Source organism: Pan troglodytes, chromosome 2, assembly GCF_028858775.2.
Source record: "Pan troglodytes isolate AG18354 chromosome 2, NHGRI_mPanTro3-v2.0_pri, whole genome shotgun sequence".
NCBI classification, from domain to species: Eukaryota; Metazoa; Chordata; class Mammalia; order Primates; family Hominidae; genus Pan; species Pan troglodytes.
In genome coordinates this window covers 116,694,140-116,720,225 of record NC_086015.1, presented here as the reverse complement: position 1 = coordinate 116,720,225, position 26,086 = coordinate 116,694,140, and the positions used below count along the sequence as shown (strand labels likewise).

The window sequence follows — 26,086 nt, the reverse complement described above, 5'->3', positions numbered from 1 at the left end:
TTGAGGTCTTAAGTTTAAGTCTTTAATCCATTTTGATTTGATTTTTGTATATAGCAAGAGATAGGGGTCATTTTATTCTTCTGCATATGGATATCCAGTTTTTCCAGAACTGTTTATTAAAGAGACTGCTCTTTGTGCAATGTATGTTCTTGGCATCTTTGTCAAAAATGAGCTCATCGTAGATGTATGGATTTGTTTCTGCATTCTGTATTCTGTTCTATTGGTCTGTGTTTCTGTTTTTATGTCAGTACCATGCTGTTTTGGTTCCTGTATCTCTGTAGTATAACTTGAAGTCAGCTAATGTGATTTCTCCAGCTTTGTTCTTTCTGCTCAGCATAGCTTTGTCTATTCTGAGTCTTTTGTGATTCTGTATAAATTTTAGGATTTTTTTTCTATGTGTATGAAGAATGTGATTGCTATTTTGATAGGGATTGCATTGAATTTGTAGATTGCTTTAGATACTATGGACATTTTAACAATATTGATGCTTCCAATCTATGAATATGGAATATCTTTCCTTTTTTGTGTCCTCTTCAATTTCTTTCATCCATATTTTATAGTTGTCATTGTAGAAATCTTTCACTTCTTTGGTTAAGTTAATCTCTATGTATTTTATTTTATTTGTAGCTATTATAAGTGTGATTACTTTTTTGATTTCTTTTTCAGATTGTTTGCTGTTGGTGTATAGAAATGCTATTGATTTTTGTGTGTTGATTTTGTATCCTGCAACTTTACCGAATTTGTTTACCAGTTCTAATAGTTTTTTTGGTGGCGTCTTTAGATTTTACCAAATATAAGATCATATAATCTGCAAACAAGGATAATTTGACTTCTTTCTTTCTAGTTTGGATGCCCTTTATTTCTTTCTTATCTGATTGCTCTATCTAGAACTTCCTGTACTATGTTGAATAACAGCAGTAACAGTGGGCATCTTTGTTGTGTTTCAGATCTTAGAGGAAAGGCTTTCTGTATTTCTTCATTCAGTATGATACTAGCTATAGGTCTGTCATATATGGGTTTTATTGTGTTGAGGTATATTCCTTCTCTATCCAGTCTTTTGAGAATTTTTATCATGATGGGATGTTGAATTTTATCAAGTGCATTTTCAGCATCAATTGAAATGATGGTGTGATTTTTGTCCTTCATTCTGTTGATATGATGTACCACATTGATTGATTTGCATATGTTGAACCATCCTTGCATCCCTGGGATAATTCCCACTTGGCCATGATGAATGATCTTTTTAATGTGTTGTTGAATTCAGTTTGCTAGTATTTTGTTGAGGTTTTGCATCAATATTCATCTGTGATAGTGGCCTATAGTTTTCTTTTTATGATGTGCCTTTGTCTGGCTTTGGTATTAGGGTAGTACTGGTCTTGTTGAATGAGTTTGGAAGTATTCCCTCCTCCTCATTTTTCATAATAGTTTGAGCACGATTGGTATTCTTAAATGTTTGGTAGAATTCAACAGTGAAGCCATTGGGTCCCAGGCTTTTCTTTGCTAGGAGAATTTTTTTATTATGGCTTTGATCTCATTACTTATAATTGGTCTGTTCACGTTTTGAATTTCTTCATGGTTCAGTCTTGGTAGGTTGTATGTGTCTAGGAATTTTACTATTTCTTCAAGGTTTTAAAATTTACTTGCATAAAGTTGCTCATAGTAGCCTCTACTGATCCTTTGAATTTCTGTGGTATCAGTTGTAATGTCTCCTTTTTCATCTTTGATTTCATATATTTTAGGCTTCTCTCTCTTTTTTTGTTAGTCTGGCTAAAGGTTTGTCAATTTATCTTTTGAAAAAAACAACTTTTTAATTTGTCGATCTTTTGTTTTCTTTCAATTTCATTTAATTTTGTTCTGATCTTTTTCATTTATTTTCTTCTACTAATTTTGGGTTTGGTTTGCACTTGCTTTTTTAGTTCTTTAAGATATGTCATTAGTTATTTGAGGTTTTTCTATCTTTTTTGATGTAGTTGCTTATAGCTATAAACTTTTCTCTTAGTACTGCTTTCACCGTATACCATAGGTTTTGGTATGTTGTGTTTCTACTGTCATTTGTTTCAAGACATTTTTAAATTTTCTTCTTAATTTCTTCATTGACCCACTGGTCATTCAGGAACATATTGTTTAATTCCTGTGAGTTCATGTAGTCTCCAAAATTCCTTTTTATTGCTTTCTAATTTTATTCCATTGTGGTCAGAGAAGATACTAGATATAATTTCAACTTTTGGAATGTTTTAAGACTTGTTTTGTGGACTAACATATGGTCTGTTCTTAAGAATTATCCATATGCTGAGGAGAATAATGTGTATTCTGCAGCCATTGGATAAAAAGTTCTATAAATATCTATTAGGTCAATTTGGTCTATAGTGCAGATTAAGTCCAATGTTTCCTTGTTGATTTTCTGCCTGGATGATCTGTCCAGTGTTGACAGTTGGGTGTTAGAGTCTCCAGCTATTGTTGTATTGGGGTTGATCTCTTTCTTTAGCTCTAATAATATTTGGCTTATATATCTGAGTTCTCCAGCATTGGATGCATATATATTTACAATTGTTATATCCTTTTACTGAGTTGACCCCTTTATCATTATATAATGACCTTCTATGTCTTAAAATCTATTTTTGTCTGATGTAAGTGTAATTATTTCTACTCTATTTTGATTTCTGTTTGCATGGAACATCTTTCTGTTCCTTTACTTTCAGTCTATATGTGTCTTTATAGATGAGGTGTGTTTCTTGTAGGCAACAGATCACTGAGTCTTGTTTTTTAAATCCATTCAGCCATCTCATTTCTTTTGTTTAGAGAGTTTAGTCCATTTACTTTCAATGCTATTGTCGATAAGTAAGGACTTACTTTTGCCATTTTGTTATTTGTTTTCTGGTTGATTTGTGGTCTTCTCTTTCTTCTCTCCTTCCTTCTTATCTACGTTTTAGTGATGGTGATTTTCTCTGGTGGTATGTTTTAAATTTCTTGTGTATCCATTGTATGTTTTTTTCATTGAAGTTACTATCAGGATTGCAAATAATATCTTATAACCTGTTATTTTAACTGATGACAACTTAACACTGATTTTATAAACAAACTAATAAGCAAGTCCCCACAACTGGGACTGTGCTGGGTCAGTCCTGAAGCCAGAATAGCACTGGGTCTTGCCCAAGGCCTGTGGTAACCACTCCCTGGCTACTGCCTATGTTTGCTCAAGTCCCTAGGTCTCTACAATCAGCAGGTGGTGAAGCCAGCCAGGCTTGTATTCCCTTCAGGGTGGTGAGATCGTCAGGCAGGTTCTGGGATGCTGTCTGGGAGTCAGGGCCTGGAGTCAGAAACCTTAGGAATTTGCCTGGTGTTCTATTCTACTGTGGCTGAACTGGCACTCCAACTATGAAATGCAGTCCTTCCCATTCTTCCCTCCCTTTTCCACAAGCAGAGAAGTCTCTTTCCAAGGCTGCCACTACCCCAGACCTGTGGCAAGTACTCCCTGGCTATTGCTGATTCTCACTCAAGGCCCAAGGGCTCTTCAGTCAGCTTGTGGTGAATGCTGGCAGTCCTGAGTCTTTCCCTTCAGGACAGTGGGCTTTCCTCTGGCCCAGGACCAGAAATGGTGTCCAAGAGCTAAGGCTTGAAATTGGGAGCCCCAGGTGCCCACTTAGTGCTCTATTCCACTGTGCCCAAGCTGGTACCTAAACTGCAAGACAAAATACCCTTGACTCTTCCCTCTCCTTACTTCTCAAGCAGAAGGAGTCCTTCCTCATAGCCACCACAGTTGGGAATGTGCTGGGTCATACTTAAAACCAGCTTGTCCCAGAGTCTCATCCAAGGCCCACAGTGTGTACTACCTGGCCATCACTGTTGATTATTCGGGGCCAAGCGCTCTTTAGTCAGCAGGTGATGAATCCTGCCAGGATTGAGTCCTTCTCTTCAAGGAGATGGGTTCCCTGCTGTCCCAGGGTGTGTCTGGAGATATCATCTGGGACCTAGGGCCTGGAATAGGGGCCTCACAACTCTTCCTGGTGCCCTACCTACTGTGGCTTAGCTGGTATCCAAGTTGCAAGACCAAGTCCTCTTTATTTTTCCCCCTGCTCTCCTTAAGCAGATGGGAGAATTATCTCCCAGAGCTGCGAGCTGTGCTGCCTGGGGTTGGGCAAGAGGTGGCACAGACACTCTCTTGGCCACCCAGGCTGGTGTCTCACTATATTGCATGCCTTCCAAAATCCACTGGCTCTGAGCCCAGTACAGCACCAGGACTTGTCTAGGAATTGCAGTCCTTATGGCCTAGACTGCCTTTCAAGTTTATTTAGGATCGCAGAGCACTTTAGGCTATGGTGGTGAGGCTTACCAGAACTCAGGTTCTGACTACTGGGCTGAACCATTCCCCTCTGACTCGGGCTGGTCTAAATACTCTGTCTGTGGGCACTGGCTGAGTTCTGCCCAAAGCTGCTTTCTGTTGTGACAGGCAGCACTGTGTTCTGATGCAGTCTCACAGTTATTGCTCTGTCCTTCCCCCAAGTACCCAGATTATCTCTTCATGCCACAAGCCACCAGAGTGGTGTCAGCAATTCAAGACTGTCTTTCCTACCCTCTGCAGTGCCTCTTTCAGTGATATAAAGTTAAAACCAAGTATTGTCATCACTCACCTGATTTTTGATTCTTAGCAAGGTGTTTTTGTGTGTGTGTAGATAGTTGTTAAATTTGGTGTTCCTGTGGGGAGGTCAATTGGTGGAGGCTTCTAATCAGCCATCTTGCTCTGCCTCCTCCCTATTCTAGTCTTGTCCCCGCCTCTAACCACCTTGCCCTTCAGTAGTTCAGGAAGACTTACTGATTGTACAACCTAGGCATCTCTTCCTCTGTATCTTCTTTGTTCTTCACTGTTTCATGTAATATGCTTTTGAACTTGATCTTCTTTGCCTTAAATGACAAAACACAAAAGAAGACAGCAATAGACAAAAGACAGACAAAAGACCTACAGACTAATAGGAAATAATGAACAAGCCAACAATAGTAAATCCTTCCCTATCAATAATTATTTTAAATGTATATGGATTAAACTCCACAATCTAAAGACATAGAGAAGCTGAATGAATAAAAAAAATAAGACCCAACTTGGTTGAAAGTGAAGAGATGAAAAAAGACATTCCATGCAAATGGTAACCAAACATGAGCAGGGATTGCTCTATTTATATCTGACAAAATAGACTTTACATAAAAAACTATCATAAGATACAAAGAATAACATCTTATAATAATAAAAGATAAGTCCACCAGAAAGATATAACAATTATGAATATATATACATCCCACCTCAGAGCACCTAAATATATAAAGCAAACATTGAGAAAGATGAAGGGAGAAATAGACAGTAATACAATGATAGCAGATTTCAGTATCCCACTTCTAATAATGGATAAAACATATAGATCAAAGATCAATAAAGAAACAGAGGCAGGGCGCAGTGCCTCATGCCTATAATCTCAGCACTCTGGGAGGCTGAGGCAGGCAGATCACCTGAGGTCAGGAGTTTGAGACAAGCCTGGTCAACATGGTGAAACCCTGTCTCTACCAAAAAAAATATACAAAAATTAGCTTTATGGTGGCATGCCTATAGTCCCAGCTACTGGGGAGGCTGAGGTGGGAGAATCGCTTGAACCCGGGAGGTGGAGGTTTCAGTGAGCTGAGGTCACACCACCACCCTCCAGCCTGGGTGAGAGTAAGACCCCAGCTCAAAACAAACAAACAAACAAACAAAACCCCAGAAGACCTGTATAACACCATAGGCCAAATAGCCCTAACAGATGTGTTCAGAGCAGTCCACCGACAGCAGTAGAATACACATTCTTCTCAAGTGATATGGAACTTTCTCTGGGATAGATCAAATGTTGTTTTTACCACATACAATGAAGTTTTTTAAAAAAGAAAGAAAATCATAAAATATAAACTCTCTTTCTTTGAGGCTCTTGTCATTCACCTATAACATCTTTTCTTTCCACATTGCTATCATCTTCTGACTACCTGGTTGATCCTGTTTCTTTATTTGAATTTTAAGAATATGGTTGTCTTTCTCTCTAGTAAAAGTGCAAACAAGTATTCTGAATGATATTGTATTAGTCTGTTTTCACACTACTGATAAAGACATACCTAAGACTGGGTAATTTATAAATAAAAAGAGGTTTAATGGACTCACAGTTCCTCATGGCTGGGAAGGCCTCACAATCATGGTGGAAGACAAAGGAAGAGCTAAGGGATGTCTTACATGGCGGCAGGCAAGAAGAAGACTTGTGCAGGGGAACTCCTCTTTATAAATCTGTCAGATCTTGTGAGACTTATTCACTGTCATGAAAACAGCACAGGAAAGACCTGCCCCAATGATCCAATTACCTTCCACCAGGTCCCTCCCACGACACGTGGGAATTGTGGGGGCTACAATTCAAGATGAAACTTGGGTGGGGACACAGCCAAACCATATTAGATATTAACCATGTGGATAATCGATCAAACAGCATCAGACTCTGAACTTCTTGACTCCCTCATCTTCCATGATTTTTATAGTTTGCCCACACACTTTCACAGCTACCCACTGGATACTTATTACTGTGTTTTTGTTTGCTAGACCTACCATAACAAAATACAACAAAGTGGATGGCTTAAACAACATAATTTCTTTCCTTACAATTCTGGAGGCTAGAAGCCCCAAATCAAGGTGTTGGTAGATTTAGTTTCTTATGAGACCGCTGCTTGGCTTGCAGACAGCTGTTTCTTGCTGTGTTCTCACATGGTCATCTCTATGTTTGTGTTGTCTGTGTCTTAATCCCCTTTTCTTATAAAGACATCAATCATATTGGATTAAGGGCCCACCCAAACAACCCTATTTTAACTTATCTCTTTTAAAGATCTATCCCCAAAGATCTATCCCCAAAGATCTATCAGTCACATTCTGAAGTATTGAGGGTTAGGACTTCAATATATGAATTTTTTTCTGAAGGGACACAATTCAGCACATAACAACTATAAGAGCTCAAGCTTAAAAGTCAACTATTTGGGGCCAGTTATGGTGGCTCACACCTGTAATCCCAGCACTTTGGGAGGTCAAGGTGGGTGGATCACAAGGTCAGGGGATCGAGACCATCCTGGCTAACACGGTGGAACTCTGTCTCTACTAAAAATACAAAAAAATTACCCAGGCGTGGTGGCGGGCACCTGCAGTCCCACCTACTTGGGAGGCTGAGGCAGGAGAATGGTGTAAACCCATGAGTCAGAGCTTGCAGTGAGCTTAGATCATGCCACTGCACTCCAGCCTGGGTGACAGAGCAAGACTCCGTCTCAGAAGAAAAAAAAAAAAAAAGTCAACTATTTGGAAATCATCATTCTCAGCAAACTAACACAGGAACAGAAAACCAAACACCACATGTTCTCACTCATAAGTGGAAGTTGAACAATGAGAACACATGGACACAGGGAGGGGAACATCACACACTGGGGCCTGGCAGGGGGTTGGGGGCTAGGGGAGGGATAGCATTAGGAGAAATACCTAATGTAGATGATGGGTCGATGGGTGCAGCAAACCACCATGGCACGTGTATACCTATGTAACAAACCTGCACGTTCTGCACATGTATCCTAGAACTTAAAGTATAATTTTTAAAAAAGGTCAACTATTAAACTAGCCTTTACTCTGAGTTCACCCTTTGTCGTTTTGAGACAATTTATTTGCCACTCTTATCTCCAAGTAGTTCTTTCACGACACAGAGACCTGTATTTCATTCACCATTTGCTTTTCCTAACTTACTAGTTCACTCTTTTCTTCATTTCCTTCCATATCCAGCTTCAAATTTATAATTCTTTATTTCAATAATACTATGGACTGAATGTTTATGCTCCTCCTGACACTCCAATTCATATGTTGAAGCCTAAATTCCCCATGTGATAGTATTTGGAGGTGGGGCCTTTGAGGTAATTAGGTCATGAGGGTGGAGCCCTTGTGAATGGGATTAGTTTCCTTATTAGGGGATGAAGGGACCAGAGTTTCTTCTCTCTGTCCTGTGAGCATACAAGAAGACCACCATCGATGCAGCAGGAAAAATGCCCTTATCAGATACTGGATCTGCCAGTCCCTTGATCTTGGACTTCCAAGCTCCTAGAACTCTGAGAAATGAATTTCTGTCATTTAAGCTACTTAGTTTATGATATTCTATTACAGAAGCCTGAACTGACTAAGACAAACAAGGATCAATAACATTCTTCCAATGCCCTGATTTCCTTTATCCCTCTGTCTTTTCTTCATACCCATCTAGCAAAAGTCCATCTCTGAATTTCCCCAACTAATTTATATTTGCCTATAGTAATCAGCCAAAGGCTGCTGGAGATAGTTATATGTCAATGAAGATTAGCTCCTCTATAATTTAGTGATTAAAATGGCCTGGACATAATCCATGAAATCGTTCAGCAATCCTATGACATTGCTCTTATCAACTCCCTCTTTCACACATGGTGACCATTTTAGAACTTTTCTTCTCCACAAAGCTTCAAGCCTTTTGCTCCCAATTCACTCTCAGCATCACTTACATCATAGAAAAACCAGGAGCCCTCAGGCAGGAACTTTTTCATTTCCCACTACCAAATGGAAAATCCCATTTACCTCTGTATTCACCTGCTCCTCGTCCCTCTTTTGCAATAGAGAAGCTGTCTCCCTTCCTACTTAAGGCCAATTCTGCCTCTTGCCCATTTGTTTCTACTTTCTCCCAGTTTTTTTTCAATATTTTACATTATTTCTCTTTTCTGTCATAGAAATTTAATCATACCTGTTTATTGAATTGTTTCCTTCAGTATTTAAATATGTTCTTGTCTCTCCCACTTACAAAATATAACTTCCTTGATCTTATATTCTCCTCTAGCTACTACCATATTTCTCTAATCAGCCAACTTTCTCAGAAGGATTGACTATTCTCAGATTCCATTTCCTTATATATCACTCTCTCCTTTATGTGCTCTTACCTGACTTCTAGTCTCATCATTCCACCAAATCAGCTCTTCTAAAAGCACCAATAATATCCATTTAACATTTAGTTCTTATCTTTCTTGACCTCTTAGCATCATTTGATCCTGTCAATCTTTCCTTACTTTTTGAAATACCATCTCGCTTTCACTTTTGTGATACTATGCTTTGCTGGTTCCCTCTCCCACATCTTGTCATTCTTTCTCAGTCTCCTTCACTCAGTCATTGAGTATTAAGTTTCCCTAAGGCTCTCCCAATCTCTCCTCTCATTCTGTTCTTTTGCCCTAGGTGATGCCATCCAAGCCACAATTTTCTTATAAAAGCAAATGTTCCACAGGACTTTTGCACATGGTGTTTCCCTTGAGGGCTTGCTCCCTCAAACCCTCCCTTAACTCATTATATAATTATAATTTATACATTTTTTACCTTGAAGCTCAGATACCACCTTCTCTGAAAGCTTTATACAACCTACTTGTTCTTATGACACCTCTGCAGGACTTCTGCAATTATAATTTACATTTATTTACCTGGTTTGCTAAATGACAAGCCTCCATTGGAGGTAAGCTACATAATGGCAGATATTATATGTTTTTCTTATTATAAATTTATCCCTACCACTTAAGAAAATGCTGAGTACATAGTAGGTACACAACAAATAATTGTAGGATGAAATAACCAAATGAATAAACATTTCAAATAATGTATCTGTAAATATCAAGATGGAGATTTCCCATTCATGATTAAATGCATGGTTTTGAAGTCAAGAGACAGGTCTGGGCTGGAGAGATTAATTTGAAATTTAATTGCATGTAAGTGGTAATGAAGGTTGTAAGATTTCCCAGAAAATGCTTATGGAGGGAGAGAAGAGGGAAGAAGACAAAAGCCTTGGGAACATCCACGTTTGTTAAACTGAGGCAGATAGAGGATGAGCCATTAAAGTAGGATGGGACTGACTACGCCATCCACACACGCAGACTTTCCTTGGCAGTCCTAACTTTAATATCTGGTCCTTTCGGCTAACAGATTTCACAACCACATATATTCATCAGAAAATCAGAAAACATATATGAATCACATATGTTATAGCATCTATAAAGGAACCAAATGTAAATCTAATTTTAATAATTATTAATTTTTAATCACTTAATGATATAACAATAATTAGTACTATGACAATATAATAATTATTAATATACTTGACTTTTTACCAATAACTGCAGTGAGGAATTAAGTGTGTTTTAAACATGGCTAATATACATAGTAATTATATTTTTATTTATAATCTCTTTAAACTATGCTTTTAAAAATTTGCCTAAATGTAAATATGTTCAATTTTTCTTTTTTAGCCTGAAAGTACTTTACTAATTATGTGTGAAAATGGCTATATTCTTGAAGCTCCACTTCCAACCATAAAGCAAGAAGAGGATGATCATGATGTAGTCTCCTATGAAATCAAAGACATGTGCATAAAATGTTTCCATTTTTCAAGTGTCAAATCTAAGATTCTGGTATGGAATATTCCTGAAGCATTATCTTATAATAATTTCCTTTCCTTAGAATATAAAATATCCTATGTTAAGTGCTGACGGAATACACAAAATAATAAAACATAGGCCGTGAACTTAAGGAGTTTATAATCTGGTAGGAAAGCAGCTATTAGAAGGCAGTAGTAAATAGATACTGAAATCAAAATGCAAAGAAGGAAATTTTAGGGGTCTGCAGAGGAAAAGAGAGAAGATTCTGATAGAGGGATGGGAGGAGGTCAAAGATGACTGCATGGAAGTGACATTTAGTACCTAAAGAATGGAAGGGGCCAGGCACATTGGCTCATGCCTGTCATCCCAGCACTTTGGGAGGCTGAGGTGGGAGGATCGCTTGAGCCCGGGAGTTTATGGCTGCAGTGAGCTGTGATTGCACCAATGCACTCCAGCTCAGGTGACAGAGTGAGACCCTGTCTCAAGAAAAAAAAAATAGGGGGAGTTTTGAGAGGTGAAAATAGGACGATGGCAATAAAGGCTGGAAGAACATCCCAAGAGAACGCAGAGTTGTGAGTGTTTTCAAGAAATGAGGAATAGATCAATAAAATATAGGGAGGCAATTTGTTGAAGGATGTTGCAAGAGTCTGTGACCAATGCATGGAGCTCCTTAAATGCCAGCCAAGACATTTCATTTTAGACCACTGGGATCCATTGTGAGTTTGTGAGGAGGGGATTGATGTGATGATATCATATAAGTTTGAGAGATATACCTAATGCTAGATGACGAGTTAGTGGGTGCAGCGCACCAGCATGGCACATGTATACATATGTAACTAACCTGCACATTGTGCACATGTACCCTAAAACTTAAAGTATAATAATAATAAATAAAATAAAAAAATAGGAAGATTATTCTGAGGGGTGAACAGAATGAAGTGGTAAAAGATGGGAGGCGGAAATACCAGTGTCAGAGGGCTTTTGCAAAGGACAATTGATAGATGATGAAGGCCAAACTCACAGTATTACTGAAGTTGGAAGCAACTTTCCTTGTGGACTATTTCAGTCTACCTAATTCCTGGGTTAACAGTGATAGGCTCTAAGAGAAGTTATATTTAGCCTCTCTATTAGGAAAAAAATGACCAAATAATTTCTATAAAACCAAGATTGATGGGGGTAAGACAAAAATGAATCATTCTAATGATTTAAAAGTTTTAATGATAAAAATATATTCTCGCATTGGTGAGTATTTTTAAATATTATTTGTTACAGAGCTGTGTATCTTCTTTCTATTTTCATTGTCATCCCTAATGGTGTAAATGAATGAATGAGTCATAATTGTTTTTATACCTACTTAATGTTTATTTTAAAAGAGATTAATAGAAATTGAAAAGAGGGAGAGACAAAGGGAGTTGAAGGAGAAAATAAGGGAAGAAAGGAGGAACAAGCTAGCAGCAGAGATGGGAGAAGATGGAGAAAAAGAATTTCAGGAGGAGGAAGAGGAGGAAGAGGAGGAGGAGGAGGAAGAAGAGCCATTACCTGAAATATTTATTCCGTCAACCCCCTCTCCCATCCTCTGTGGATTTTACTCAGAGCCAGGGAAGTTCTGGGTTTCTTTGGTAAGTAACAATGTAATAATTTTTACCTCAATCATATTTCAATATAGTTTATAGTTATTGTAACTTCATTCTTTCTTACTCTTATGTTAAGATTTCATTTATCTATTTTTTTTTTAGATTTCATTTATTAAATACTATTGAAGTCGTGAGTTTTGATGAATGAATGTGGGATATAATTGTTTTTAAATAATCTTAACATCTCTTTTATATGTCTTCTTGTGCAGATAATTGTACAGATAAATCTATAGATTATAGATTATCTATTATCTGCTTGTCAATCATACATGTTCCAGGCAGGTCAAAGAGGAGAAGGATCAAGCGTAGAAAGGCAAAAGGCTAGGGGTTTTTCCAACCAAGACTGTTGTTTTTTAATTTTGAAAAGAATAGCTTTCATGGCAGTACTATCCAGTAGACTTTTCTTACTTCTCATTATCTACAACTATGCTGTGGGGTCATATGCAAGTCTAGGAAGATAAGTGTTTTTAGATGGTCTAATTGCCACCCTGAACAAAACCAGAACTTGGCTCATAAGGAAGAAGGGAAAAATGGATATTAGGAAGAAAGTACCAGGGCCCATCACAAGGCTGTAGGAGTATATCCTCCAATTATACATTTTTTACTATTTGCTTGAAATATTCTATTGATCTACTGCAAAGCAAGATTTCCTTCATTATAATTTTGTCACAATTTTCAGTTCCCTCCACCAAAAATAATTTCATAAAAGTGTGTGTGGAAGATCATTACTAATTCATCCCTGGTCCTAGGTCTTTAGCCAGGCCAGGACACTGACTAGCCAAGGACTATTGCTGTAAGGAGTGATGAGTGTTGACTTTTTCCCTCCTCAACTTTTCCTAGAAATGTAACTTTTGTATTACTAAGGAGGCAAGGAGAAAGAAGGATGGAAAATAGCATTGGAGACATCATAGGACGTCATTTATTAGTTCCTCTACCCTTTCTGCCTGTCTTCTGTGTTTTATAAAACAATTGTAAATGGCTACTATTGTATGGAGTTCAAAGGATAAAGGGATAAAGAAAACATGGTTCCTCCCTTCAGGAAGTCTTCATTTGAGGGAAAGAGGTACAGAAACAATTAATGTAACACAATGCAATAAATTTCCAGTGTCCTGGAAATATAGATGCAAAAATTACTCATTATTTAACAAACATAATTGGGAAGATTGGGAAGATTGCTTGAGCCCAAGAGTTCGAGACCAGCCTGTGTAATATAGTGAGATCCCATCTCAAACAACAACAACAAAACACAAACAGAAAACTCCACGCATATTTAGTGCTTACTCTTAGGGTTTCCAAGTAAAATTACATAGTACATACTTACACTAAAAATTATTTTTGGCTGGGTGCAGTGGCTCACACCTGTAATCTCAGCACTTTGGGAGGCCGAGGCGGGTGGATCACGAGGTCAGAAGATCAAGACCATTCTCGCCAACATGGTGAAACCCTGTGTCTACTAAAATACAAAACATTAGCCGAGCATGGTAGCAGGTGCCTGTAGTCCCAGCTACTTGGGAGGCCAAGGCAGGGGAATCGCTTGAACCCAGGAGGTGAAGGTTTCAGTGAGCCGAGATTGTGCCACTACACTCCAGCCTGGTGACAGAGCAAGACTCCGTCTCAAAAAATATATATATTTTTTTGTTTGTCTGAAATTTAAATTTAATAGATGTCCTTTATTTTCATTTGCTGAATATGACAACTTACTTATTCTGTATCAGGTATTTTTCTAAGTAATTTACTTAACCAACTATAAAATAAGTGCTGGTTTTTTTTGCATTTTATATATGAAGAAACCAAGGCATGGAAATGTTAGGCATTTTATCCGAGGCCATATAACTAATGAGAAGTGAAACTAGGATCTGGACTCAAGCAATCTGGCTCCAGAGTTCATGCCCTTAACCATTAAGCTACACTGGTGAACAAGGTTAAAAACATAGTTAACAGAGGTAGCAAAGCTTGAGTCAACAATTTGACAACTCTGTGCCTGCAGCCAAACAAATGGTGAAGAAAAACCAGTTTCATTTTGAAGTAATGACTGCAGTTCTCAAATCAATACTCACACTGCAGGCCAATTCTACTGCCCAGCCATATTCACTTTCCAAATTATTACATTAAGTCTTTCTTCGCCCCTCAAGCATTTTGTACCTTCTCTTACTCTTCAATGATAACCTCATCTCACATTTCACAGAAAAAAATAAAAGCAGATGGAATTTCCTTTTCTTGTCTCAATTAGATGTAACACCCTATAGGGATCTATATTCCTTTTGTCTGCTTTGCCTATTGTTATAATTGGAGAACAGTCTCCTGCAACTCTCCAAGGACACTGTTCCCAATGGCTCCTTGATCCCATCCCTTCTCATTTTCTCAAAAATTTTGCTCCTGAGATAAACCACTTGGTCTCCTGTATCATCAGTTTCTGTCTTTTCTATTCAGTTATTATCATGAGCATACAAACATGCTTTAGTACTAATCTTAATTTTATTTCCTTAACCTCTCTTTCCTTTTCCCCCCTTGCTCTGTTACATAAAAAGTTATTGAAAGAATCATCTGTAATCATTGGCTTAACTTATTCACCTCCTATTTGATCTTCAACCCATTCCAGTTGGGATATCTCCATCACTTCACTAATGATGACAAGCTCAGAGGTCAATTCTCTGTCCATTTGACTTTTTGGAACATTTAACAGAGTTGACCCCTCATACTTCTCAAATGCTTTCTTCTCTTGGCTTCTAAGACATTACACTCTTCTGACCATTCCATTTCAGCCTCTTTTGCTGGCTTCTCATGTGCAGAACAAGCTTTGAAGTTTGAAATACTCCAGAGTGTGGCCTTGGGCCCCCTCTTTCTTGCTAAGGTAACCACAGTCTCAGGGCTTTAAATATCACTTATCTTCCAGTGAATCTCAAATATTTATTTCTAGTCCTGACCTCTCCCCTCCACTTAGACTTGTATATCCAACTTGACAATGCTCCTTGGCACCTCAAAATTAACCTGTCCAAGACATTACTTTTAAACCATACATGTCCCATACAAACCTGCTCCATCTCCATCTCAGTAAATGAGACAATCATCCACTTAGTTACTATGCCAAAACCTCGATGTTATTAAGGATTCTTCTCTTTCCTTTACTATTTGATACCCTTATATCGAAAGTAGGTCTCTTGTAAACAGTATATGGTTAGGCTTAAAAGAATCCTATAGGATTATATTTGTCTTTTAAAAAAGTACTATGTTCATTTATATTTAATGTAATTACTGATATATTTTAGTTTAAATCTACTATCTTACTAATTATTTCTATTTGTCACACTCATTCTAAATTTATTTTCTTTCCCTTTTTTTTTACCTTCTATTGAGTGATTAGGTAATTTTTTCCACAGTTTTCTTCCTCTACTAGATTATTAGTTATACATTCTTTTACTATTCTTTTAGAGGTGATTTTATTTATTTATTTATTTTTATTTTTGAGACAGAGTCTCACTCACTCTGTTGCCCAGGCTGGAGTGCAATGGTGCCATCTCAGCTCACTACAGCCTCTACTTCCCAGGTTCAAGTGATTCTCCTGCCTTAGCTTCCCGAGTAGCTGGGATTACAGGTGTGTGCCAACACGCGTGGTTAAAAGGTGTAGTTTCTTCATTTTTATTTTGTTTGCAGTTCGTAGCACTCTAAATTTCAACATATCTCTTCAGTTTTAGAAAATTCTCAGCCACTATCTACCACAGTGTTGCTTCTGGCCTATCTTTTCACTCTCTTGTTCTGGGACCCTAACTTTATGTGTATTACATCCTTCTCATGTTCCGTATGTATCTTACATCATTCAAGAAGATTTTCCATCCTTTTTGTCTTTCTCCATGCTTTAGCCTATTTTTTCTGATCTCTGTTCCAGCTTCGTAACTTTTATTTTAAAGTTTGTTTTTCCAATTGCTTTTTATTGAAGTAAAAGACACATAACATAAAATTGACCATCTTAACCATTTTTAAGTGTACAGCTCAGTAGTAGTAAACGTATTCACAATGTTGTGACGTCATCACCAACATCTGTTCTACCGTCCTCCTCATCCTGTAACACTGAAACTCCCATACCCATCAAATGATAACTCCTGATTCTTCCCTTCTCTCAGCCCCTGGCAACCATCACTCTACTTTCTTTCTTATGATTTTGACTACTCTAAGTATCTCAAATAAGTGAAATTATATAGTATCTGTCTCTTTATGACTGGCTTGTTTCACTTGGGATAATTTCCCCAAGTTTCATCCGTGATGCAGCATATGTCAGAATTTCCTTTCAAGGCCAAATAATACTCCACTTTAAGTATGTACCGTATTTTGCTTATATATTCAGTCATAAATAGACATTTGGGGCCAGGCACGGTGGCTCACGCCTGTAATCCTAGCACTTTAGGAGGTCAAGGCGGGTGGATCACTTGAGGCCAGGAGTTCCAGACCAGCCTGGCCAACATGGCAAAACCGCATTTCTACTAAAAATAGAAAAAATTAGGTGGGCGGAGTGGCTCACACCTGCAATCCTAGCTACCCGGGAGGCCGAGGCAGGAGAATTGCTTGAACTTGGGAGGTGGAAGTTGCAGTGAGCCGAGATGGCACCACTACATTCCAGCCTGGGTGTCAGAGTAAGACCCCATCTCAAAACAAACACACAAAAATAGACACTTGGATTGTTCCCACCTTTTGGCTATTGTGAATAATGCTGCTATGAATGAGGAGGGTGTTCAAATATCTCTTTGAGACCCTGCTTGAACCCTGGAAATGATTATTTCTTTCTCCATAAGTCTATGAGACTGCAGATAGCTTTGTCCAGCTTCTTAGCCTCTCAGCTGCCACATATATGTAACAAACCTGCACGTGTGCACATGTACCCTGGAACTTAAAGTATAATAATAAAAAATAAATAAATAAATAAATAAATAAATAAATAAAAGAACTTGACAGTTGCTCCAGGGAGTAAAGCAGTGCCAAATGCCAGGCTCACTTTTGGCTTTCCCTCTTTTTTGGATCTTGCTATTTTGGTAGCTTGCCAATGCCTTCAAACACATTTACAAAATTTGTTCTGGTTGTTCTCAGTGGGAGAGTTTGGCTGAAACAATCTAGTCTGCCGTTGTCAAAAGTGAAAACTTAGTAATTTGATTTTCAGAGGTGATCATGATGTTACCTTCTCTTTCTTATTTATTCTTTTATTGTTCATAAAGTTGTTCTGACCCTTAATTTGTTTCCTATAATAAGGAATCTCAGTAATAAGGAAATTAGAGTTGGAGCAATATAGCTCTTCCAGTTGATCATTCATCTTCTCACTACATGGATAAATTTTTCTGAAATAGCCCTTTCTGGAAAATTAACAGTGTTTACAGTTACCTTAAACTGAAAACTAGCTGTAAAAACGAGGAACTGCAAAACCCTAATATTTGTTCCTGATTATTCAGAATAATGCTTGAAGAAATAAAATGAAATTCTATAGATAGGGAGTCACAGGTGATATCTCTCTTGTATTGGCTTTCAAATGAAAACAAATCATCATGAGGTTTTTATTATAATTATATAGTTGTGTATAAATGGATAAAGGAGATGCTTTATAGAAATAATAAATCTATAATCATAGAAATTATGTAGAAGTAGATGTTTGAAAACATCTATTTTATGTTTTCAAATTTGAAATAATCAAAAAATTCTCATGCATTTATGTGTGTTATATTCAAGTACCACCTTCTATGTTACTTATCTCTTTTCTAGGGTGGCTATGATTCTGGTTTTCTATATCACTGTGAGTTCCCCCCTTGTGATGAAAGCAGTGATTTCAAAGAACAAAAAGATGAACCTATCGATGTCCGTTATCTTGCGGATACAGAGGACAATCCCATCCAAACTATCACTTTCAAGTGAGCAGTATTTCAAAAAGCTTTAAAAAAACCATATCCCGTTAGTGTCTATGCTTTTGTCCATCATGGATATTGTCAATTTTTAAAGATCCATCCAAATGAAGGGGTACTCAAAAAATATTTGGTTAAATAAATCAAATGAATAAATAAAATCAAAGCTAATACTGAAATTATATTTAAATACCCCCACCAAATATTCTGTCAGTATTTTTGTTTATCGCACAATTGAATTGTATGGATTTATATTCTGCTACCTAGGAGGATGCTACTTACATAGTCAGAAATGAAGGTTCAGGGTTACAGTTATTCTGGAGAAATCACAAATGAATCATTAGCCCTTTAATAATTGAGAACTAGGCAAATATGCCAGTTATTCTTCTGACGACCCAATATAATAGCTTCAAATTTCAAATTGGCCTTTTTTCTCTATTCTTTTGTATTAGTTTGCTAGGGCTGCCACAATAAAACACCACAGACTAGGTGGCTTAAACAGCAGAATTTTTTTTCTCACAGTTCTGGAGGCTGGAGTTCCAAGATCAAGGTGTCAGCAGGTTGGTTTCTCCTGAGGCCTGTCTGCTTAACTTATAGATATTTGCCTTCTTGCATGATCTTTTCTCTGGGTGCATGTCATCCCTTATGTTTCTGTCTGTATCCTAATCTCCTCTTCTTCTTTTTTTTTATTATTATACTTTAAGTTCTAGGGTACATGTGCACAACGTGCACATTTGTTACGTAGGTATACATATGCCATGTTGGCTTGCTGCACCTATCAACTCATCATTTAAATTAGGTATTTCTCCTAATGCTATCCCTCCCTCTGCCCCCCACTCCCCAACAGGCCCTGGTGTGTGATGTTCCCTGCCCTGTGTCCATGTGTTCTCATTGTTCAATTCCCACCTATGAGTGAGAATATGTGGTGCTTGGTTTTCTGTCCTTGTGATAGTTTGCTGAGAATGATGGTTTCCAGCTTCATCCATGTCCCTGCAAAGGACATGAACTCATCCTTTTTTATGGCTGCATAGTATTCCATGGTGTATATGTGCCACATTTTCTTAATCCAGTCTATCATTGATGGACATTTGGGTTGGTTCCAAGTCTTTGCTATTGTGAATGGTGCTGCAATAAACATATGTATGCATGTGTCCTTATAGTAGCATGATTTATAATCCTTTGGGTATATACCCAATAATGGGATCACTGGCTCAAATGGTATTTCTAGTTGTAGATCCTTGAGGAATCGCCACACTGTCTTCCACAATGGTTGAACTAATTTACACTCCCACCAGCAGTGTAAAAGCATTCCTATTTCTCCACATCCTCTCCAGCATCTGTTGTTTCCTGACTTTTTAATGAGTGCCATTCTAACTGGTATGAGATGGTATCTCACTGTGGTTTTGATTTGTATTTCTCTGATGATCAGTGGTGATGAGCATATTTTCATTGTGTCTGTTGGCTGCGTAAATGTCTTCTATTGAGAAGTGTCTGTTCATATCCTTTGCCCACTTTTTGATGGGATTATTTGTTTTTTTCCTGTAAATTTGTTTAAGTTCTTTGTAGATTCTGGATATTAGCCCTTTGTCAGATGGGTAGATTGCAAAAATTTTCTCCCATTCTGTAGGTTGCCTGTTCACTCTGATGATAGTTTCTTTTGCTGTGCAGAAGCACTTTAGTTTAATTAGATCCCATTTGTCTATTTTTGCTTTTGCCATTGCTTTTGGTGTTTTAGACATGAAGTCTTTGCCCATGCCTATGTCCTGAATGGTATCGCCTAGGTTTTCTTCTAGAGTTTTTATGGCTTTAGGTCTTACATTTAAGTCTTTAATCTATCTTGAGTTACTTTTTGTATAAGGTGTAAGGAAGGGATCCAGTTTCAGCTTTCTACATATGGCTAGCCACTTTTCCCAGCACCATTTATTAAATAGGGAATCCTTTCCCCATTTCTTGTTTTTGTCAGGTTTGTCAAAGATCAGATGTTTGTAGATGTGTGGTGGTATTTCTGAGGCTTCTGTTCTGTTCCATTGGTCTGTATATCTGTTTTGGTACCAGTACCATGCTGTTTTGGTTACTATAGCCTTGTAGTATAGTTTGAAGTCAGGTAATGTGATGCCTCCAGCTTTGTTCTTTTGCTTAGGATTGTCTTGGCTATGCAGGCTCTTTTTTGGTTCTGTATGAAGTTTAAAGTAGTTTTTTCCAGTTCTGTGAAGAAAGTCATTGGTAGCTTGATGGGGATGGCATTGAATCTATGAATTACCTTGGACAATATGGCCATGTTCATGATATTGATTCTTCCTATCCATGAACATGGAATGTTCTTCCATTTGTTTGTGTCCTCTTTTATTTCATTGAGCAGTGGTTTGTAGTTCTCCTTGAAGAGGTCCTTCACATCCCTTGTAAGTTGGATTCCTAGGTATTTTATTCTCTTAGTGCCAATTGTGAATGGGAGTTCACTCATGATTTGGCTTTCTCTTTGTCTGTTACTGCTGTATAGGAATGCTTGTGATTTTTGTACATTGATTTTGTATCCTGAGACTTTGCCGAAGTTGTTTATCAGCTTAAGGAGATTTGGGGCGGAGACAATGGGGTTTTCTAAATATACAATCATGTCATCTGCAAACAGGGACAATTTGACTTCCTCTTTTCCTAATGGAATATCCTTTATTTCTTTCTCTTGCCTGTTTGCCCTGGCCAGGACTTCCAACACTATGTTGAATAGGCGTGGTGAGAGAGCACATCCTTGTCTTGTGCCAGTTTTCAAAAGGAAATGCTTCCACTTTGCCCATTCTGTACGATATTGGCTGTGAGTTTGTCATAAATAGCTCTTATTATTTTGAGGTACATTCCTTCAATACCTAGTTTATTGAGAGTTTTTAGCATGAAGTGCTGTTGAATTTTGTCGAAGGCCTTTTCTGCGTCTATTGAGATAATCATGTGATTTTTGTCGTTGGTTCTGTTTATGTGATGGATTACGTTTATTGATTTGTGTATGTTGAACCAGCCTTGCATCCCAGGGGTGAAGCCCACTTGATTGTGGTGGATAAGCTTTGTGATGTGCTGCTGGATTTGGTTTGCCAGTATTTCATTGAAGATTTTTGCGTCTGTGTTCATCAGGGATATTGGTCTAAAATTCTCTTTTTTTGTTGTGTCTCTGCCATGCTTTGATTTCAGGATGATGCTGCCCTCATAAAATGAGTTAGGGAGGATTTCCTCTTTTTCTATTGATTGGAATAGTTTCAGAAGGAGTGATACTGGCTCCTCTTTGTACCTCTGGTAGAATTCGGCTGTGAATCTGTCTGGTTCTGGACTTTTTTTGGTTGGTAGGGTATTAATTATTGCCTCAATTTCAGAACCTGTTATTGGTCTATTCAGAGATTCAACTTCTTCCTGGTTTAGTCTTGGGAGGGTGTATGTGTCCAGAAATTTATCCACTTATTCTAGATTTTCTAGTTTATTTGCATAGAGGTGTTTATAGTATTCTCTGATGGTAGTTTGTATTTCTGTGGGATCAGTGGTGATATCCCCTATATCATTTTTTATTGCATCTATTTGATTCCTCTCTTTTCTTCTTTATTAGTCTTGCCAGTGCTCTCTCTATCAATTCTCTTGATTGTTTCAGAAAACCAGCTCCTGGATTCACTGATTTTTTGAAGGGTTTTTTTGTCTCTATCTCCTTCAGTTCTGCTCTGATCTTAGTTATTTCTTGCCTTCTGCTAGCTTTTGAATTTGTTTGCTCTTGCTTCTCTAGTTCTTTTAATGGCAATGTTAGGGTGTTGATTTTAAGTCTTTCCTGCTTTCTCTTGTGGGCATTTAGTGCTATAAATTTCCCTCTACACACTGCTTTAAATGTGTCCCAGAGATTCTGGTACGTTGTGTCCTTGTTCTCATTGGTTTCAAAGAACATCTTTATTTCTGCCTTCATTTCGTTATTTACCCAGTAGTCATTCAGGAGCAGGTTGTTCAGTTTCCACATAGTTGTGCAGTTTTGAGTGAGTTTATTAACCTGAGTTCTAGTTTGATTGCACTGTGGTCTGAGAGACTGTTGTGATTTCTATTCTTTTACATTTGCTGAGGAGTGTTTTACTTCCAATTATGTGGTCAGTTTTAGAATAAATATGATGTGGTCCTGAGAAGAATGTATATTCTGTTGATTTGAGATGGAGAGTTCTGTAGATGTCTATTAGATCTGCTTGGCGCAGAGCTGAGTTGAAATCCTGGATATCGTTGTTAACTTTCTGTCTCGTTGATCTAATAATGACAGTGGGGTATTAAAGTCTCCCATTATTATTGTTTGGGAGTCTAAGTCTCTTTGTAGGTTTCTAAGGACTTGCTTTATGAATCTGGGTGCTCCTGTATTGAGTGCATATATATTTAGGATAGTTAGCTCTTCTTGTTGAATTGATCCCTTTACCATTATGTAATGGCCTTTGTTTCTTTTGATCTTTGTTGGGTTAAAGTCTGTTTTATCAGAGACTAGGATTGCAACCTCTGCTTTTTTTTGCTTTCCATTTGCTTGGTAGATCTTCCTCCATCCCTTTATTTTGAGCCTATGTGTATCTCTGTAAGTGAGATGGGTCTCCTGAATACAGCACACTGATGGGTCATGACTTTTTATCCAATTTGCCAGTTTGTGTCTTTTAATTGGAGCATTTAGCCCATTTACATTTAAGGTTAATATTGTTATGTGTGAATTTGATCCTGTCATTATGATGTTAGCTGGTTATTTTGCCTGTTAATTGATGCAGTTTCTTCCTAGCCTTGATGGTCTTTACAATTTGGCATGTTTTTGCAGTGGCTGGTACCGGTTGTTCCTTTCCATGTTTAGTGCTTCCTTCAGGAGCTCTTGTAAGGCAGGCCTGGTGGTGACAAAATCTCTCAGCATTTGCTTGTCTGTAAAGGATTTTATTTCTCCTTCACTGATGAAGCTTAGTTTGGCTGGATATGAAATTCTGTGTTGAAAATTCTTTTCTTTAAGAATATTGAATATTGGCCCACACTCTCTTCTGGCTTGTAGGGTTTCTGCCGAGAGATCTGCTGTTAGTCTGATGGTCTTCCCTTTGTGGGTAACCCGACCTTTCTCTCTGGCTGCTCTTACAATTTTTTCCTCCATTGCAACCTTGGTGAATCTGACAATTATGTGTCTTGGGGTTGCTCTTTTCAAGGAGAATCTTTGTGGTGTTCTCTGTATTTCCTGAACTTGAATGTTGGCCTGCCTTGCTAGGTTGGGGAAGTTCTCCTGGATGATATCCTGAAGAGTGTTTTCTAACTTGGTTCCATTTTCCCCATCACTTTCAGGTACACCAATCAAATGTAGATTTGGTCTTTTCACATAGTCCCATATTTCTTGGAGACTTTGTTCGTTTCTTTTTACTCTTTTTTCTCTAATCTTGTCTTCTTGCTTTATTTCATTAATTTGATCTTCAATCACTGATATCCTTTCTTCCACTTGATTGAATCAGCTATTGAAGCTTGTGCATGCGTCACGAAGTTCTCGTCCTGTGGTTTTCAGCTCCAGGAGGTCATTTAAGGTCTTCTCTACACTGTTTATTCTAATTAGCCATTCATCTAACCTTTTTTTCAAGGTTTTTAGCTTCTTTGCAATGGGTTAGAACATGCTCGTTTAGCTCGGAGAAGTTTGTTATTACCAACCTTCTGAAGCCTACTTCTGTCAACTAACTCATCAAAATCATTCTCCATCCAGCTTTGTTCCATTGCTGGTGAGGAGCTGTGATCCTTTGGAGGAGAAGAGGTGCTCTGGTTTTTGGAATTTTCAGCTTTTCTACTCTGGTTTCTCCCCATCTTTGTGGTTTTATCTACCTTTGCTCTTTGATGTCGGTGACCTACAGATGGTGTTTTGGTGTGGATGTCCTTTTTGTTGATGTTGATGCTATTCCTTTCTGTTTGTTAGTTTTCCTTCTAGCAGTCAGGGCCCTCAGCTGCAGGTCTGTTGGAGTTTGCTGGAGGTCCACTCCAGGCCCTGTTTGCCTGGGTATCACCAATGGAGGCTGCAGAATGGCAAATATTGCAGAACAGCAAATATTGCTGCCTGATCCTTCCTCTAGAAGCTTCATCCCACAGGGGCACCCGCCTGTATGAGGTGTCTGTTGGCCCCTACTAGGAGGTGTCTCTCAGGCTACATGGGGGTCAGGGACCCACTTGAGGAGGCAGTCTGTCTGTTTTCAGAGCTTGAACGCTGTGCTGGGAGAACCACTGCTCTCTTCAGAGCTGTCAGACAAGAACGTTTAAGTCTGCAGAAGTTGTCTGCTGCCTTTTGTTCAGCTATGCCCTGCCCACAGAGGTGGAGTCTATAGAGGCAGTAGGCCTTGCTTAGCTGAGGTGGGCTCCGCCCAGTTAGAGCTTCCCAACCGCTTTGTTTACTTAGTCAAGCCTCAGTAATGGCAGACACCCCTCCACCCACCGGGCTGCAGCCTCACAGGTTGATCTCAGACTGCTGTGCTAGCAGTGAGCAAAGCTCCATGGGCGTGGGACCTGCTGAGCCAGGCATGGGAGGGAATCTCCTGGTCTGCCGGTTGCTAAGACTTTTGAAAAGCGCAGTATTTGGGCAGAAGTGTACCGTTTTTCCAGGTACAGTCTGTCACAGTTTCCCTTGGCTAGGAAAGGAAAATCTCCTGACCCCTTGCGCTTCCCAGGTGAGGCAACACCCTGCCTTGCTTTGGCTTGCCCTCCATCAGCTGCACCCACTGTCCAACCAGTCCCAATGAGATGAATCAGATACCTCAGTTGGAAATGCAGAAATCACCCATCTTCTAAATCGATCTTGCTGGGAGCTGCAGACTGGAGCTGTTCCTATTTGGCCGTCTTGGAAGTGACCCCCTTTGATATCTTCTTCTTATGAGTACACCAGGCAGACTGGATTAGAACCTACCCTAATGTTCTAATTTTAACTTAATTACCTCTTTAAAAGCCCTATCGCAATGCAGTTACATTCTGAAGTATTAGGGGTTAGGGCTTCAATATAGGAATTTTAGGGGTGTACAATTCAGTCCATAACAACTTTGTTATTAATTTAGCCACTTGTCAATTAAGTTGAAATTAAGCATTATTTTCAGATTAAGGGGAAGAACAATTTACATTTTTTGTTTCATAGCATTAACAAAGTTATGATGTTTTGTGGAATGAAAAATGGAGCAATTCGAGTCTATGTCCTAAATCAAAATGATCCTTCATTGACCAGTTTGGTGGACTACTGGCACTTCAATATGCATGACAATAATTATGGATGTATTAAAAGTATTGCTAGTAGCTTTGATGATCGTTTCTTGGTGACTGCTGGAGCAGATGGCAATATCTTTGTTTTCAACATTTTTTCTGAATTTATGCTAAGGAAAGACATGAAGGCCAAAGTTCCATCTCCCAGGGTATGTAATTAATTAACCAGTTAATTAATAACAAACTGTATTTAAAAATAGTGATATTAAAATTGTTCATATTCGTTATAAATTAAAAGTTATTTAGACACATTCACCTTATAGTCTAATCTTCCTGCTACTATTATAATTTGACTTTCTGGTGCTTATATATCAAATATTAAAGGTATTACATTCCCCTTATTATTAAAGATTGGAATTCCCCAGATTAAAAAAGAATGTGTCAGTTTTTCTATGTAGTTAAAAGTTTGTATATTAAAAAAACTTTCTTAATCAAAGTTTTTTTTTCAAAGTTTGCAATTTTTTCAGATTTTCTTTTGCTTTTCATTTATTCATTCACTCATTGTAAGGGCTGATATAGGACATATGCCATAAAGTGTGGTTTTGATAGGGGTTGCAAAAATATAGTTGTTTTTAGTATTAGAATGTGACAATGTGGGTCATGATCAAAGATTCAGTATAAAGTATTTTTTTAAAAGCAGAACTAGATTTTTGGCTTTATGATGAAGTTTGAGGGTTCAGATCCCCAAATTATGTCCTTTTTTCCTGTCATAGAACTTGAATTTCATATTATCAAAGCAATTTATTTAGAAAAAGTCAGTAGTTAATAACCATTAGAATTGCTCCTAAGGAGAAAGGAGTTGTATTAGAAAGATTATAGCTAAAATTCCTTTGAACATATTGGCTTCCCATTTAGCAGGTAGCCTACTTCAAAGTACACATAAAGAAT

At 38.1% G+C, this 26,086-nt stretch overlaps 1 protein-coding gene across 15 annotated transcripts in view; it reads left to right on the top strand.

Moving 5' to 3' along the window:
• The window catches only part of CFAP44 (cilia and flagella associated protein 44), a 158,535-nt gene that overhangs the window by 53,417 nt on the left and 79,032 nt on the right, over window positions 1–26,086 (top strand). For 13 of the 15 annotated variants that reach the window (XR_010155709.1, XR_010155710.1, XR_010155708.1 and 10 more), the window contains 4 exons: window positions 10,327–10,488; window positions 11,829–12,074; window positions 17,829–17,974; window positions 25,077–25,347. Coding sequence is in view for 12 of the 15 variants with exons in the window: in XM_009446166.5 (XP_009444441.3) it covers window positions 10,327–10,488; window positions 11,829–12,074; window positions 17,829–17,974; window positions 25,077–25,347 (825 nt within the window). In the remaining 3 variants the exon portion in view is untranslated. The remainder of the gene's footprint in view (window positions 1–10,326; window positions 10,489–11,828; window positions 12,075–17,828; window positions 17,975–25,076; window positions 25,348–26,086) is intronic. The other 2 variants (XM_054680897.2, XM_009446171.5) reach the window with 1 other exon arrangement.